The sequence below is a fragment of the Cicer arietinum genome, chromosome 1 (genome assembly GCF_000331145.2).
Source record: "Cicer arietinum cultivar CDC Frontier isolate Library 1 chromosome 1, Cicar.CDCFrontier_v2.0, whole genome shotgun sequence".
Taxonomy (NCBI): Eukaryota; Viridiplantae; Streptophyta; class Magnoliopsida; order Fabales; family Fabaceae; genus Cicer; species Cicer arietinum.
In genome coordinates, this window is record NC_021160.2 from 46,394,893 (window position 1) to 46,405,494 (window position 10,602).

General features: G+C 34.4%; 2 protein-coding genes across 3 annotated transcripts in view; one reads left to right on the plus strand and one right to left on the minus strand.

The window, feature by feature from the left end:
- Positions 1-9,030, plus strand: part of LOC101500144 (myosin-2) — a 10,234-nt gene extending 1,204 nt beyond the window's left edge. Inside the window, exons 1-24 of one of the 2 annotated variants that reach the window (XM_004487601.4) lie at positions 1-83; positions 794-895; positions 996-1,139; positions 1,230-1,380; positions 1,488-1,515; positions 1,669-1,837; positions 2,048-2,111; positions 2,253-2,266; positions 2,356-2,440; positions 2,962-3,065; positions 3,182-3,320; positions 3,420-3,538; positions 3,914-4,066; positions 4,155-4,244; positions 4,334-4,411; positions 4,846-5,004; positions 5,303-5,500; positions 5,667-5,872; positions 5,952-6,087; positions 6,807-6,936; positions 7,231-7,341; positions 7,424-7,536; positions 7,666-7,878; positions 8,190-9,030. The exon at positions 1-83 is cut by the window's left edge and continues 1,204 nt beyond it. In XM_004487601.4, the coding sequence (XP_004487658.1) occupies positions 1-83; positions 794-895; positions 996-1,139; positions 1,230-1,380; positions 1,488-1,515; positions 1,669-1,837; positions 2,048-2,111; positions 2,253-2,266; positions 2,356-2,440; positions 2,962-3,065; positions 3,182-3,320; positions 3,420-3,538; positions 3,914-4,066; positions 4,155-4,244; positions 4,334-4,411; positions 4,846-5,004; positions 5,303-5,500; positions 5,667-5,872; positions 5,952-6,087; positions 6,807-6,936; positions 7,231-7,341; positions 7,424-7,536; positions 7,666-7,878; positions 8,190-8,669 (3,269 nt within the window). In that variant the 3' untranslated portion in view covers positions 8,670-9,030. The remainder of the gene's footprint in view (positions 84-793; positions 896-995; positions 1,140-1,229; positions 1,381-1,487; positions 1,516-1,668; positions 1,838-2,047; positions 2,112-2,252; positions 2,267-2,355; positions 2,441-2,961; positions 3,066-3,181; positions 3,321-3,419; positions 3,539-3,913; positions 4,067-4,154; positions 4,245-4,333; positions 4,412-4,845; positions 5,005-5,302; positions 5,501-5,666; positions 5,873-5,951; positions 6,088-6,806; positions 6,937-7,230; positions 7,342-7,423; positions 7,537-7,665; positions 7,879-8,189) is intronic. The other variant, XM_073365429.1, reaches the window with a different exon arrangement.
- A 367-nt stretch (positions 9,031-9,397) lies between these two features.
- LOC101499819 (chlorophyll a-b binding protein 13, chloroplastic) lies at positions 9,398-10,602 on the minus strand. The gene is made up of 3 exons (XM_004487600.3): positions 10,411-10,602; positions 10,103-10,264; positions 9,398-10,029 (listed from the first exon to the last, which is right to left on the minus strand). Exons 1-3 carry the CDS (start codon positions 10,540-10,542, stop codon positions 9,520-9,522), a joined length of 804 nt encoding a protein of 267 aa, XP_004487657.1. The 5' UTR covers positions 10,543-10,602; the 3' UTR covers positions 9,398-9,519.

Below are 10,602 nucleotides of genomic sequence, written 5' to 3' on the forward strand. Positions count from 1 at the left end.
ATTCTGAAGCTTCTGTTGCTTCTGTTGTTCCTCCTTCTTCTCCGGTATTGGAGGATGATAATGTTTCTTATTTCATCAAAAAGGTAACTAAGGACTTGAAGTTTTTGTGGTGCTTGTTGAAAATTTTCATTTGTTGGTACATGATTTTGCAACTTGCAATGGTTAGTTAAGTTGAAGTTTTAACTGCGGTTCTTAGTGTTAATCTGTTTCTTTTTTTGTATCATTATTATTATTTTTATTATTATTTTTATTATTATTATTATTATTATTATTATTATTATTATTATTATTATTATTATATTTTCAAAGTTCTTGAATGATGATATTTAGTTTGGAATGGATGAAAGCAATTAGCTTGAGTAAAATATGGAAAGGTGGTGTTAGAAAAAAAAATGTTTGTGATACTGCAGCATTACCCTTTTAGAATTGCAAATAAAAATACACTCTACACATGTTAATTATAGATTAAGGGTTTACTGAAAAAACCATAGCAGGATTCAGTGTAATATTTATTTAATTACTTAAAGAGCCACACTTTTGAATAAATAAAAAATCTTTTAATTCCTTAACTACTGCTTTTAGGACACTGCTTCACATTTGCCTTAAATGATTAAAATTGATGCAAGGTTGTTTTTAATTTAAGTTTTAAAGATATCAATATACCTTGTTATTTATCGGCTGGTAATCCGGTTCAGTGTTTTGTCTATTAACTATTGGAATAGATTCAAGTTGAGAGGTTGGTGGCATGTGTGTTTCTGTTAAAATTTTCTTTGGGTTTTTGGTTTTTCCACAGAAACTTCATGTTTGGTGTAGGCAACCAAGAGGAAAGTGGGGACTCGGAAGGATACAGTCAACTTCGGGAGAGCAAGCATCTGTTTCACTCTCAAATGGAAATGTAAACTTCTAAAAAATTTGCGTCTTTGTATTGTAAGATAGTATTTCTTGTTGAATATGCAAGATGACATGCTATTTGTGTCGATGATTTGTTGCTGCAGGTTATGAACGTGGCACGGACAGAGCTTTTACCAGCTAACCCCGATATTTTAGAGGGTGTGGATGATCTTATACAGCTCAGCTATTTGAACGAACCCTCGGTTCTTCACAATCTTCAGTTTAGATATTCTCAAGATTTGATTTACGTATGTTGTCCGCCGCTACAGCTTGTTTTTCAGGAATTGGGTGATTATCTATGTATTCTCATATATGCTGCTTGTGCATTCTGTATGCAGAGTAAAGCAGGGCCAATTTTAATTGCACTCAATCCCTTCAAAGATGTAGAGATTTACGGAAACGAATATGTCTCCGCTTATAGGAAGAAATCTCTCGATAGTCCTCACGTTTATGCCATGGTAGATGCGGCTTATAATGAGATGATAGGAGGTAAATGAAATTCTCCTTTCTTTTCCTCCTTTGAAATCTTTAGAAGGTAGTTGTATGATATATGATATATTTATAAAGGTTTTCTGTTTACGTGTTGTTCATTGCAGAGGAAGTAAATCAATCCATTATCATAAGGTCAGAACTCAGTACATTAAAAGGCTCTTTTTTTGTGCATGCCATGTATTATATGTTTCTGAAATCGATAGCATTACCTTTTTGTTAAAATAAGAAGATATAGTTACTTGTAATTGTATACTAAATAATCACTGTTAAAAAATGTGTTTACAGTGGCGAGAGTGGATCTGGGAAAACGGAGACAGCAAAAATTGCGATGCAATACTTAGCTGCTCTTGGTGGTGGCAGTTGTGGGATAGAAAATGAAGTTCTTCAGACAAATGTTGTACTAGAAGCTTTTGGCAATGCAAAAACGTCTAGGAATGACAACTCTAGCAGATTTGTGAGTTTTTGTTTCTTTTTCGTTACGGTGAAACTTGCTATTGTTGTTGCTTTATTATTACAGCTTGATAGGTTTTCTATCAAATGTGTTCATAAAAGACTGCAATTTTAATCTTCCTTTTTAATTTTTTGAAAGCTGTGTAGAATTTTGTGGATGATGGTATCTAATGGCTAAGCAGTTTAATTGATTTACATTTTTAATCTGGTGCAGGGGAAGTTGATCGAAATTCATTTCAGCGCGACAGGGAAAATGTGTGGGGCTAAAATTCAAACGTGTAAGCATGTTCAAGTGAAATATGTTTCATAAAGTTTATTCTTTTGTGATATCCATTTTCTTTTTTAATTCTACTGACATGACTTATGCTAATGGCTTTGTGTTTCTCGTATGTCGATTCCCGATATGCTAACATAAACAGTTCTATTAGAAAAGGTAATAATTTGTGATTCTTTTTTGAACATGTGTGAAACTGAATATTTATTTGTCTCTGCTTCTTACATTGTTGTGTCTTATGTCGGCAGTCAAGAGTTGTTCAACTGGCTGATGGCGAGAGGTCATATCATGTATTTTATCAACTTTGCGCTGGATCTTCACCTGATCTTAAAGGTTTGTTTTCTTCACAACCTATCAATTAGTTGTCATACTCATATTTCTGTATCATCTTTAAGGTCTCAATATTATTGATAAATAGACGCTGTAGCATAGCAGAATTTGAACACATGACTATTGTTTTATGATACACTATTTTGTACAACATATTGTCAAATAGTGACTACAACGCGCTACAGCACTGTTGTGTAGTGGAATTTGAACAAACCATCATTTTCCGCGATCTACAATCGATAGCACTCATCTTTGAGATAATCCTTTGAAATATGACTTTTGATTTGGATCCTCCCACATCCGAATATAATTGGTGAAGATCAGCTTTTGATGTTCGTTTGTACATCACCTTTGCTGTTTAATTTTATTTACTAATTTTAAACAAACACTTTCTACATGGAAATTCATTGATGCCGATGTCTACACGAGATGGCATAATTTACATTTACCTTTTGATTTCTTCATCAGCTTAATTGAGCTTGTAAACATTATTATTCACAATATCATATTCTTTTCATGTGTAGAGAGACTAAATCTTAGAGCCGCCAGCGAATATAAATATCTTAATCAGAGCAATTGCATGACAATTGACGGTGTTGACGATGCTAAAAAGTTTCATAAGCTGAAGGTATATTATTTAACAGTTCATTGATTTGTTAAACAACAACTTCAAGTATCTTTTTGGCGTCCTACGATCTCATGTTACGGTTTTTCTCTCCTTTTGGCATCAATATTTCCCCCCAGAAAGCATTGGATGTCGTTCAAATGTGCATAGAGGATCAAGAGTGGGTCTTTAAGTTGCTCACTGCGATATTATGGCTGGGAAATATATCATTCCTTGAAAATGATAATGAAAATCATATTGAAGTGGTGAACGATGAAGGTAGAATTCATAATTTACGCATAATGATTTTAAATGGTACATTATGAAAATTTCTGTTACATCTTAAGAGTGATTTTTATTTGTATTTTCTTTTGGCAGCTGTAACCAGTGCTGCGTTGCTGATGGGTTGCAGTTCTCAGGAACTAATGACAGTATTATCTACGCATAAAATTCAAGCTGGCAAGGATACTATCACCAAAACATTGACATTGCGGCAGGTCCGTTTATTACTTGAACAATTCAGTTAGAGCCGTTTGTTACAACTTTTCTAATAAAAAATCACTTTTAGGAGTTGATCCTCTGTTGTTCCAACTTTTTATGAAAATGAGATTCTGAAAAAACTGCTTAAAATGAGAAGATGTTTTAAGCAGCTTATCACAAAAGTTATTTTTTATTTTTTCTTAAAGTGATTTTCATCACAGTAAAAAAACATAAATTTGATTCTGCCTTTCATAAAATATCTAAGATATAATCTCTAAATGATTGAAAGCAAAAATCACTTATTTTTTAATACGTAACAAACGGACCTTACAGCTCATAGTTGTATTATACTATTACTATTATTAAGTCTAATCTTTTTATTCCATATTTAGGCAATTGATGCAAGAGATGCATTAGCAAAATTCATCTATGCCAATTTGTTTGACTGGCTTTTAGAACAAGTTAACAAGTCACTTGAAGTTGGTAAACGACGTACAGGGAGATCCATAAGTATCCTTGATATTTACGGATTCGAGTCATTCCAGGTTTGCAATTTCTATTAATGTGCTTATTGTTCGTTTTTTAGACTATCGATACGTGCTATGATAACTTTTTTTCGTTTTTCTATTGTAGAAAAACAGCTTTGAACAGTTTTGCATAAATTATGCTAATGAGAGGCTTCAACAACATTTCAATCGGCATCTTTTTAAACTGGAGCAGCAGGTCAGTGACATTCATATCACATGCTATCCATTCTTGAATAAGCTTGATATGCATTACAGCAACAACACACCTTACATATCTTTTTTCAGGACTACGAAATAGATGGTGTTGATTGGACCAAAGTTGATTTCGAGGACAATCAAGAGTGTTTGGATCTCTATGAGAAGGTAATTATATGGTTTAAGCTTTCTATTTTTTTGTCTGAGCTTGTAATTGGGCCGGTGGGTGAGTTTTTGGGACAATACATAACTTTTGCAACACAAATTATTATTTTTTTAAAATCTCATGTCCTGGTCTCATATTGGAGCTCGTATTAACCAAGTGGTTAATGAGCTTTAGTGAATGTTGAACCGATCAGGAGTACTTGAGTTCGAACCCTGGTTGAAACACTCCTTGGCCAGACCTTACTTTCCTTCCCAATGAGCTTCGAATTACCAGGGTATCTTTTCTTTGGAACCAGGGTCCCATTTTTGGAAAAATATGTAATTTTGCAAAGCAAGTTATTTTTCAAAAATATTTTGTTCTGGTCTCAATATTGATGCTGGCATTAAAATTATTCTGTGACTTGGTGTACTCATTATGGACCATTGTAAATGTGCAGAAGCCTCTTGGGCTACTGTCTCTGTTGGACGAGGAATCGAATTTCCCGAGGGCCACTGATCTAACACTTGCCAACAAACTGAGGCAGCACCTGCAGTCTAATTCTTGCTTTAAAGGGGAATGGGGAAGGGGTTTCAGTGTTAGTCATTATGCAGGAGAGGTTAGTATCTGCTCAGTATTTAATGAGCTTTTTAAAGTTTATTTGGTTGTTTTTTTAAAGTCAAATTGATCCTTCCATTTAGTTGCTATTAAATATACTTGAGTTTAATTTTCATATACTCTCAGTGTAAAATCGAACATTTACGATAAAAAGTTTTGGCTGGGATTATTTTCTTAGGCACCTTTGATAGTTTTCTACTTTCAAATTTTGTTTTTCCTAAGACTTTATGTGGTATGCGGAATGTGGAAGTTAACTTTGTACTTATGTTTCTGATCATTCTAATCCTGTCATCATTCAGGTTATGTACGATACAAATGGCTTTCTAGAAAAGAACAGAGATCCAATGCCATCTGATTCCATTCAACTACTGTCATCGTGTAGTTGTGAACTGCTACGTTCGTTTACCAAGACGCTTAACCAGTCTCAGAAGCAATCAAATTCCCCTCACTTAGGTGCTCTTGATTCACAAAAGCAGAGTGTTGGCACAAAGTTCAAGGTGAGTATTCTTGTAGCATTACTTGGCCTTGTTCTACATCTTTTAATATTTTCAATGAAATGATTTTCACATTGTTGATTTGTGGTTTATGATTGTGGATGATATGAGAAATAAGCGAAATGGTTTAGGATTTAAGGTTTAGAGCTGACGTCTCTCTTTCTATTAGGGTCAATTATTCAAGTTGATGAATCAGCTGGAGAGCACGACACCCCACTTTATTCGATGTATAAAGCCGAATGCCAAGCAACTTCCGGGCATATATGATGAAGAGCTTGTTCTCCAACAGCTCAAGTGTTGTGGGGTTTTGGAGGTTGTTAGGATTTCGAGGGCCGGATATCCTACTCGAATGACACATCAAGAGTTTGCCAGAAGGTAGTGGAGAAACCAACTATATTTTTGGATTATCTTTGAGTAATAGTTTGATATATGCATTCTTTGCTTATATTTTTAGGTACGAATTTTTGCTCTACGAGGCCAACACGTCTCAAGATCCATTGAGCGTCTCAGTTGCGGTTTTGCAACAATTTAATATCCCTCCTGAGATGTACCAAGTTGGCTTCACCAAACTGTATCTTCGAACAGGGCAGGTATGTCTGAGTAGCTTCATGTTTTAACGCGCAAAGAGTCATGGTCATGATTAGGCTGGTAATTAGATTCATTAAGCTATAAACCATCCGTATTCAAGTCCACATTAACCTATACTTTAACATCCAAATATACCAAATTTACCAAATTCTAAGAGTAATGAACCAGCCTAAAATATTTGTTGGTTTTATGTATTGATGGTTTTTGGCTTTGTGTTTATCCAATCCACTTAACACTATTGTCACAGTTGATTTGACCTTATTGAAGTTGTGGGATTTTAGAGAAAAGGAGGAGAGAAAATAATAAGGGTTTAAATATTATTGATAATAGCTTAATAGTTACTTGATTACAAAAGACTAAATACTAATCTCTGTTTATAGAGAAACATAGACTCAATCCTAAATCAAGAATAAATCATAATAATAATAAGAGATATTCTAAGATATTTCTATGAATATAAATTGATCCTAGGAAATAACTCAAGATACTCTAATATAATATAATAGATATTATAAGATATTTTCTAATATTCTAACAGACCTAAAAGTTGATGTGTAGAAAGTTACTAACTATTTTCTTCACCAAATGACTATTTTGGTTCTGAACTATTAATTAGTTATTTTATATTGACTTTAATAGTCTTGTTTTAGCTGGGTTTTTTTGTCAATTCATAGAATGGTTTCTCTGACGCCCTTATCTTGTGCTTTGGTTGACTCTGTAGGTTGGTGCATTGGAGGATAAGAGAAAACAAGTTTTGCAGGGAGTACTCGGGGTTCAAAAATGCGTTCGTGGTCATCAAGCTCGCAGTCAATACAATAAACTTAAGAATGCAGTGACAACTTTACAATCATGTAATGCCTCAATGTCAATATTAGTTTTTCTTATTTTTTGTGTGCATATTTTTCAAGATATCTTACACAAACATAATTAATATTAAACTAAAAAGAACATTGGTGCTTTTTTGCTTCTACTATTTTAAAATATAAGAGGACTTATTTAAAACATAACTCAAGTATTTTATTTAAGAATTTTATTCACCTAAACTGGTAACTCAAGTATTCAGATTTTCATTGGACGGGATTGTTCTTAACCTCGCTTGTAGTTTGTATGGATATATCTGAATTGCTATTTTGATTATATTGTAGTTGTTCGTGGAGAAATTGCGAGAAGTAAATACGGAGTTATGGTGAAGTCTTCTATAACTATTTCTACTGAAAATATTGAAGAGATACAGGCTATCATAATACTACAATCTGGTTAGTGTGTTCTGTTTTTGTAAAGTTTACAGTTGGTACGGTCGCGACATGATTTTCTTAATATTCATTTTGTTTGATGTAGTAATTCGCGGGTGGTTGGTTAGAATGCATTATAGTAGCTTGAATAAGTTTAAAAAGCATCCCGAGAATGCAAAATCTAGGCGAAGATCACGTTCGAAGATACCGGAAGTCAAGGTACTTTACCATGCATGCTTTTAACTTGGAAAAAAGTGCAATAAATTCAAATCTATTTCCTCAGTTTTAATTTAGATATTGGCTCAATGGGATAAATGTCTTATCTTTTTCTTCTTTTTGCTTTAACAGGACGCATCCAAAGATCGGGTCCCAAATCTACCCTCGGCTTTAGCAGAACTCCAAAGGCGGGTTGTCAAGGCCGAAGCAACTATAGAGCAAAAAGAAGAGGAAAATGCGGAGTTGAGGGAACAGCTAAAACAATTTGAGAAAAGGTGGATTGAATATGAGACAAAGATGAAAACAATGGAGGAAATGTGGCAAAGACAAATGTCATCTTTGCAAGTATGTTCTCAACTCATTTAAGTCCTCAATTTTTTACATACTCTTTAATGTTATTGTAATGGACGGCGCTAATGATTTCATAAACCTTTGACACTGACACGTAGACACAAGTAATAATTTAAGAAAATGGAAGCGATTGAATGTAACCACATGTATCAGTGTCGGAAACTACACGTGTCAGATTCCAGACATACCTGTAATCCGAAGTGTTGGTGCAACATAGTTTTTACCATAATAAGCCTATTTGTAAACCGTAAGCGATTGAAACCTAAAATTCTATGGAAGATTCTGATTGCAATTTAAATGTGCAGATGAGTCTTGCTGCTGCTAGAACCAGCCTTGCATCTGAGAATGCCACTGGTCAACCTGTAAGACATGATATTACAGCATCGCCTTTAGGTTATGATTCTGAGGACACAATGTCGATGGGATCTCGAACGCCTCGAACACCCGGTTGCGGCACGCCATTCAAGTATTCTGGTAGTCTTGCTGAAGCCAGAGCAGGGAGAGAGGGCAACGGTTCTTTGAACAATCTAATGAAGGAGTTCGAGCAGCGTAGACAGACATTCGACAACAACGCAAGAGCTTTGGTCGAAGTTAAAACGACAGGACAATCCGCAAATACGAATTCCATTGAGGAACTTCACAATCTCAAACATAGGTTCGAAGGGTGGAAAAAAGAATACAAAACTAGGTTACGGGAGACAAAAGCGAGACTGAAATTAGGGCATTCGGAAATGGATAGAAATCGGCGAAAATGGTGGGGGAAATTGAGTTCTAGAGCACTATAACATCACAAAAATGTTCTCTTTGCCAAATCATATAAAGTGTATAAAAAGGTGAAGGATCAAGCAAAAAATGTGAAAATGATTTTGAGGGAACGTTTTGTTTGAGGGAAAAAAAAATGTAAATCTACCAATTTTGTTATTACATGGTGGAAATTGTGTGTATAGTTGTAGACTTTATAGGTTTGCATAGTTGTATTGAGTAGTTTAGTTTTTTTTTTTTTTGCCATGTACATTCTGTTGTTACTTAATGCTGATGTAATGTAAAACATTGCCTAAGGGTATTAATTGAGCGTTCTTATCTTCACTGTAAGGAATATATTAATAACATTCAATTGATAGTGGAAGTTGTGTCATTTTTTTCTTATCTGTGATCCATATCAAATCATGTTATGTAACAGTGATTTTGAGTATATGAAGACTTGATTATGTTACAAAATATAAAAAGTGTGCTTTATACGCTCTAGACTATGGGAATGGATACCTTAGTTTTGTTTGTCGTTTTAAATATCAAACTGGATTGGATAGTCAAACCAATTGAACAGTAAATTGACCTTGTCTATAGTTCTATTATTTGACTGGATTGATCTTGGTTTCATCTGAATTAGCCGATTTAAAACAATTGAACCATTATCTGGAATTTTCTTTCGTTATTTGGTTAAGTTTTCAATTGATGTATTTCATCTTAACTTTAGATCAAATACATCAACTTTCATGTCTAATCCAACAACAAGTAAACTAATACAACAATATTATTATTAAGATATTCATAATCTACACATAATAATTTCCATGTCTCATACATAATTCACAGAAATTAAAATTGAATGATAAAGATACATGAATGTGATAATGTTTAAGAACCAGGCACAAACTTGGTAGCATAAACCCAAGCATTATTAGCAACAGGATTATCAATATGATCCAAAAGATTCTCCAAAGGACCTTTCCCAGTAACAATAGCTTGAACAAAGAAACCAAACATAGAAAACATAGCCAACCTTCCATTCTTAATTTCCTTAACCTTAAGTTCAGCAAATGTGACAGGATCATCAGCAAGACCAAGTGGATCAAAGTATTGCCCACCAGGGTAAAGATTGTTACCTTCACCAACACCAGGTAGACCATTGATTCTGAAACCTTCCACAAGTCCCATCAGAACAACTTGGAAACCTAGTACTGCTAAAATGCTTTGTGCATGTACAAGGTTTGGGTTTCCTAGATAGTCAAGTCCACCTTCTGTGAATATCTGGGATCCTGCTTTGAACCAAACTGGTTCTTTGAAGTCAACTCTCACCCATTTTTCTAACACTTCTGGTGTTATGCAACCTAGTGCTCCTAGCATTGCCCATCTTCCATGGATCACCTTTATGTTCAAACATTCAGTTTCATAACAATGGAATGACAAAAAAATCATTTTATTAAGCATGAAAACTAACCTCAAGAGCCCTGTTCTTGGCAAATGCTTCAGGATCAGCAGATAAACCAGCAGTGTCCCATCCATAATCTCCTGGGAATTCTCCAGTTAAGTATGAAGGTGTCTGAGCTGAAAAGGGTCCTAAATATTTCACTCTGTCTGGTCCATACCACAATTCATTTCCCTACAAAATCAAGCTTTTAGGATAGTTTTTCAAAAAAAATGGAAAAAGATAGATTATTGCTATGTTTGGTTTCATGATAAATTCAGCAGAATTGTGTCATTGGTGTTAACATGAAATATAAATAAAAAAAGGTTGTTGAGAATTACCATGGTGAATTTAGAAGTTCCCATGGAGACAACATCTCTAAGAGGATTGGCACTGGCACCTTTCCTTTGTCCAAGGAAAGGAGATTGTTTAACAACAGTTGCTGAGCTTGCTGTTGCTGCCATCAATGCCATGATTTGTTCTTGTTGAGTTGAAAACTTAGTTTACTCAAAAACGGTTATTAGAAAATGTGT

Coding starts and splice junctions, on each gene's coding strand:
- LOC101499819 (XM_004487600.3), bottom strand. CDS start 10,542: ATGGCATTGATGGCAGCAACAGCAAGCTCAGCAACTGTTGTTAAACAA. Junction 10,265..10,410: donor GAACTTCTAAATTCACCATG/GTAATTCTCAAC, acceptor TTGATTTTGTAG/GGAAATGAATTGTGGTATGG. Junction 10,030..10,102: donor CCAAGAACAGGGCTCTTGAG/GTTAGTTTTCAT, acceptor TTGAACATAAAG/GTGATCCATGGAAGATGGGC.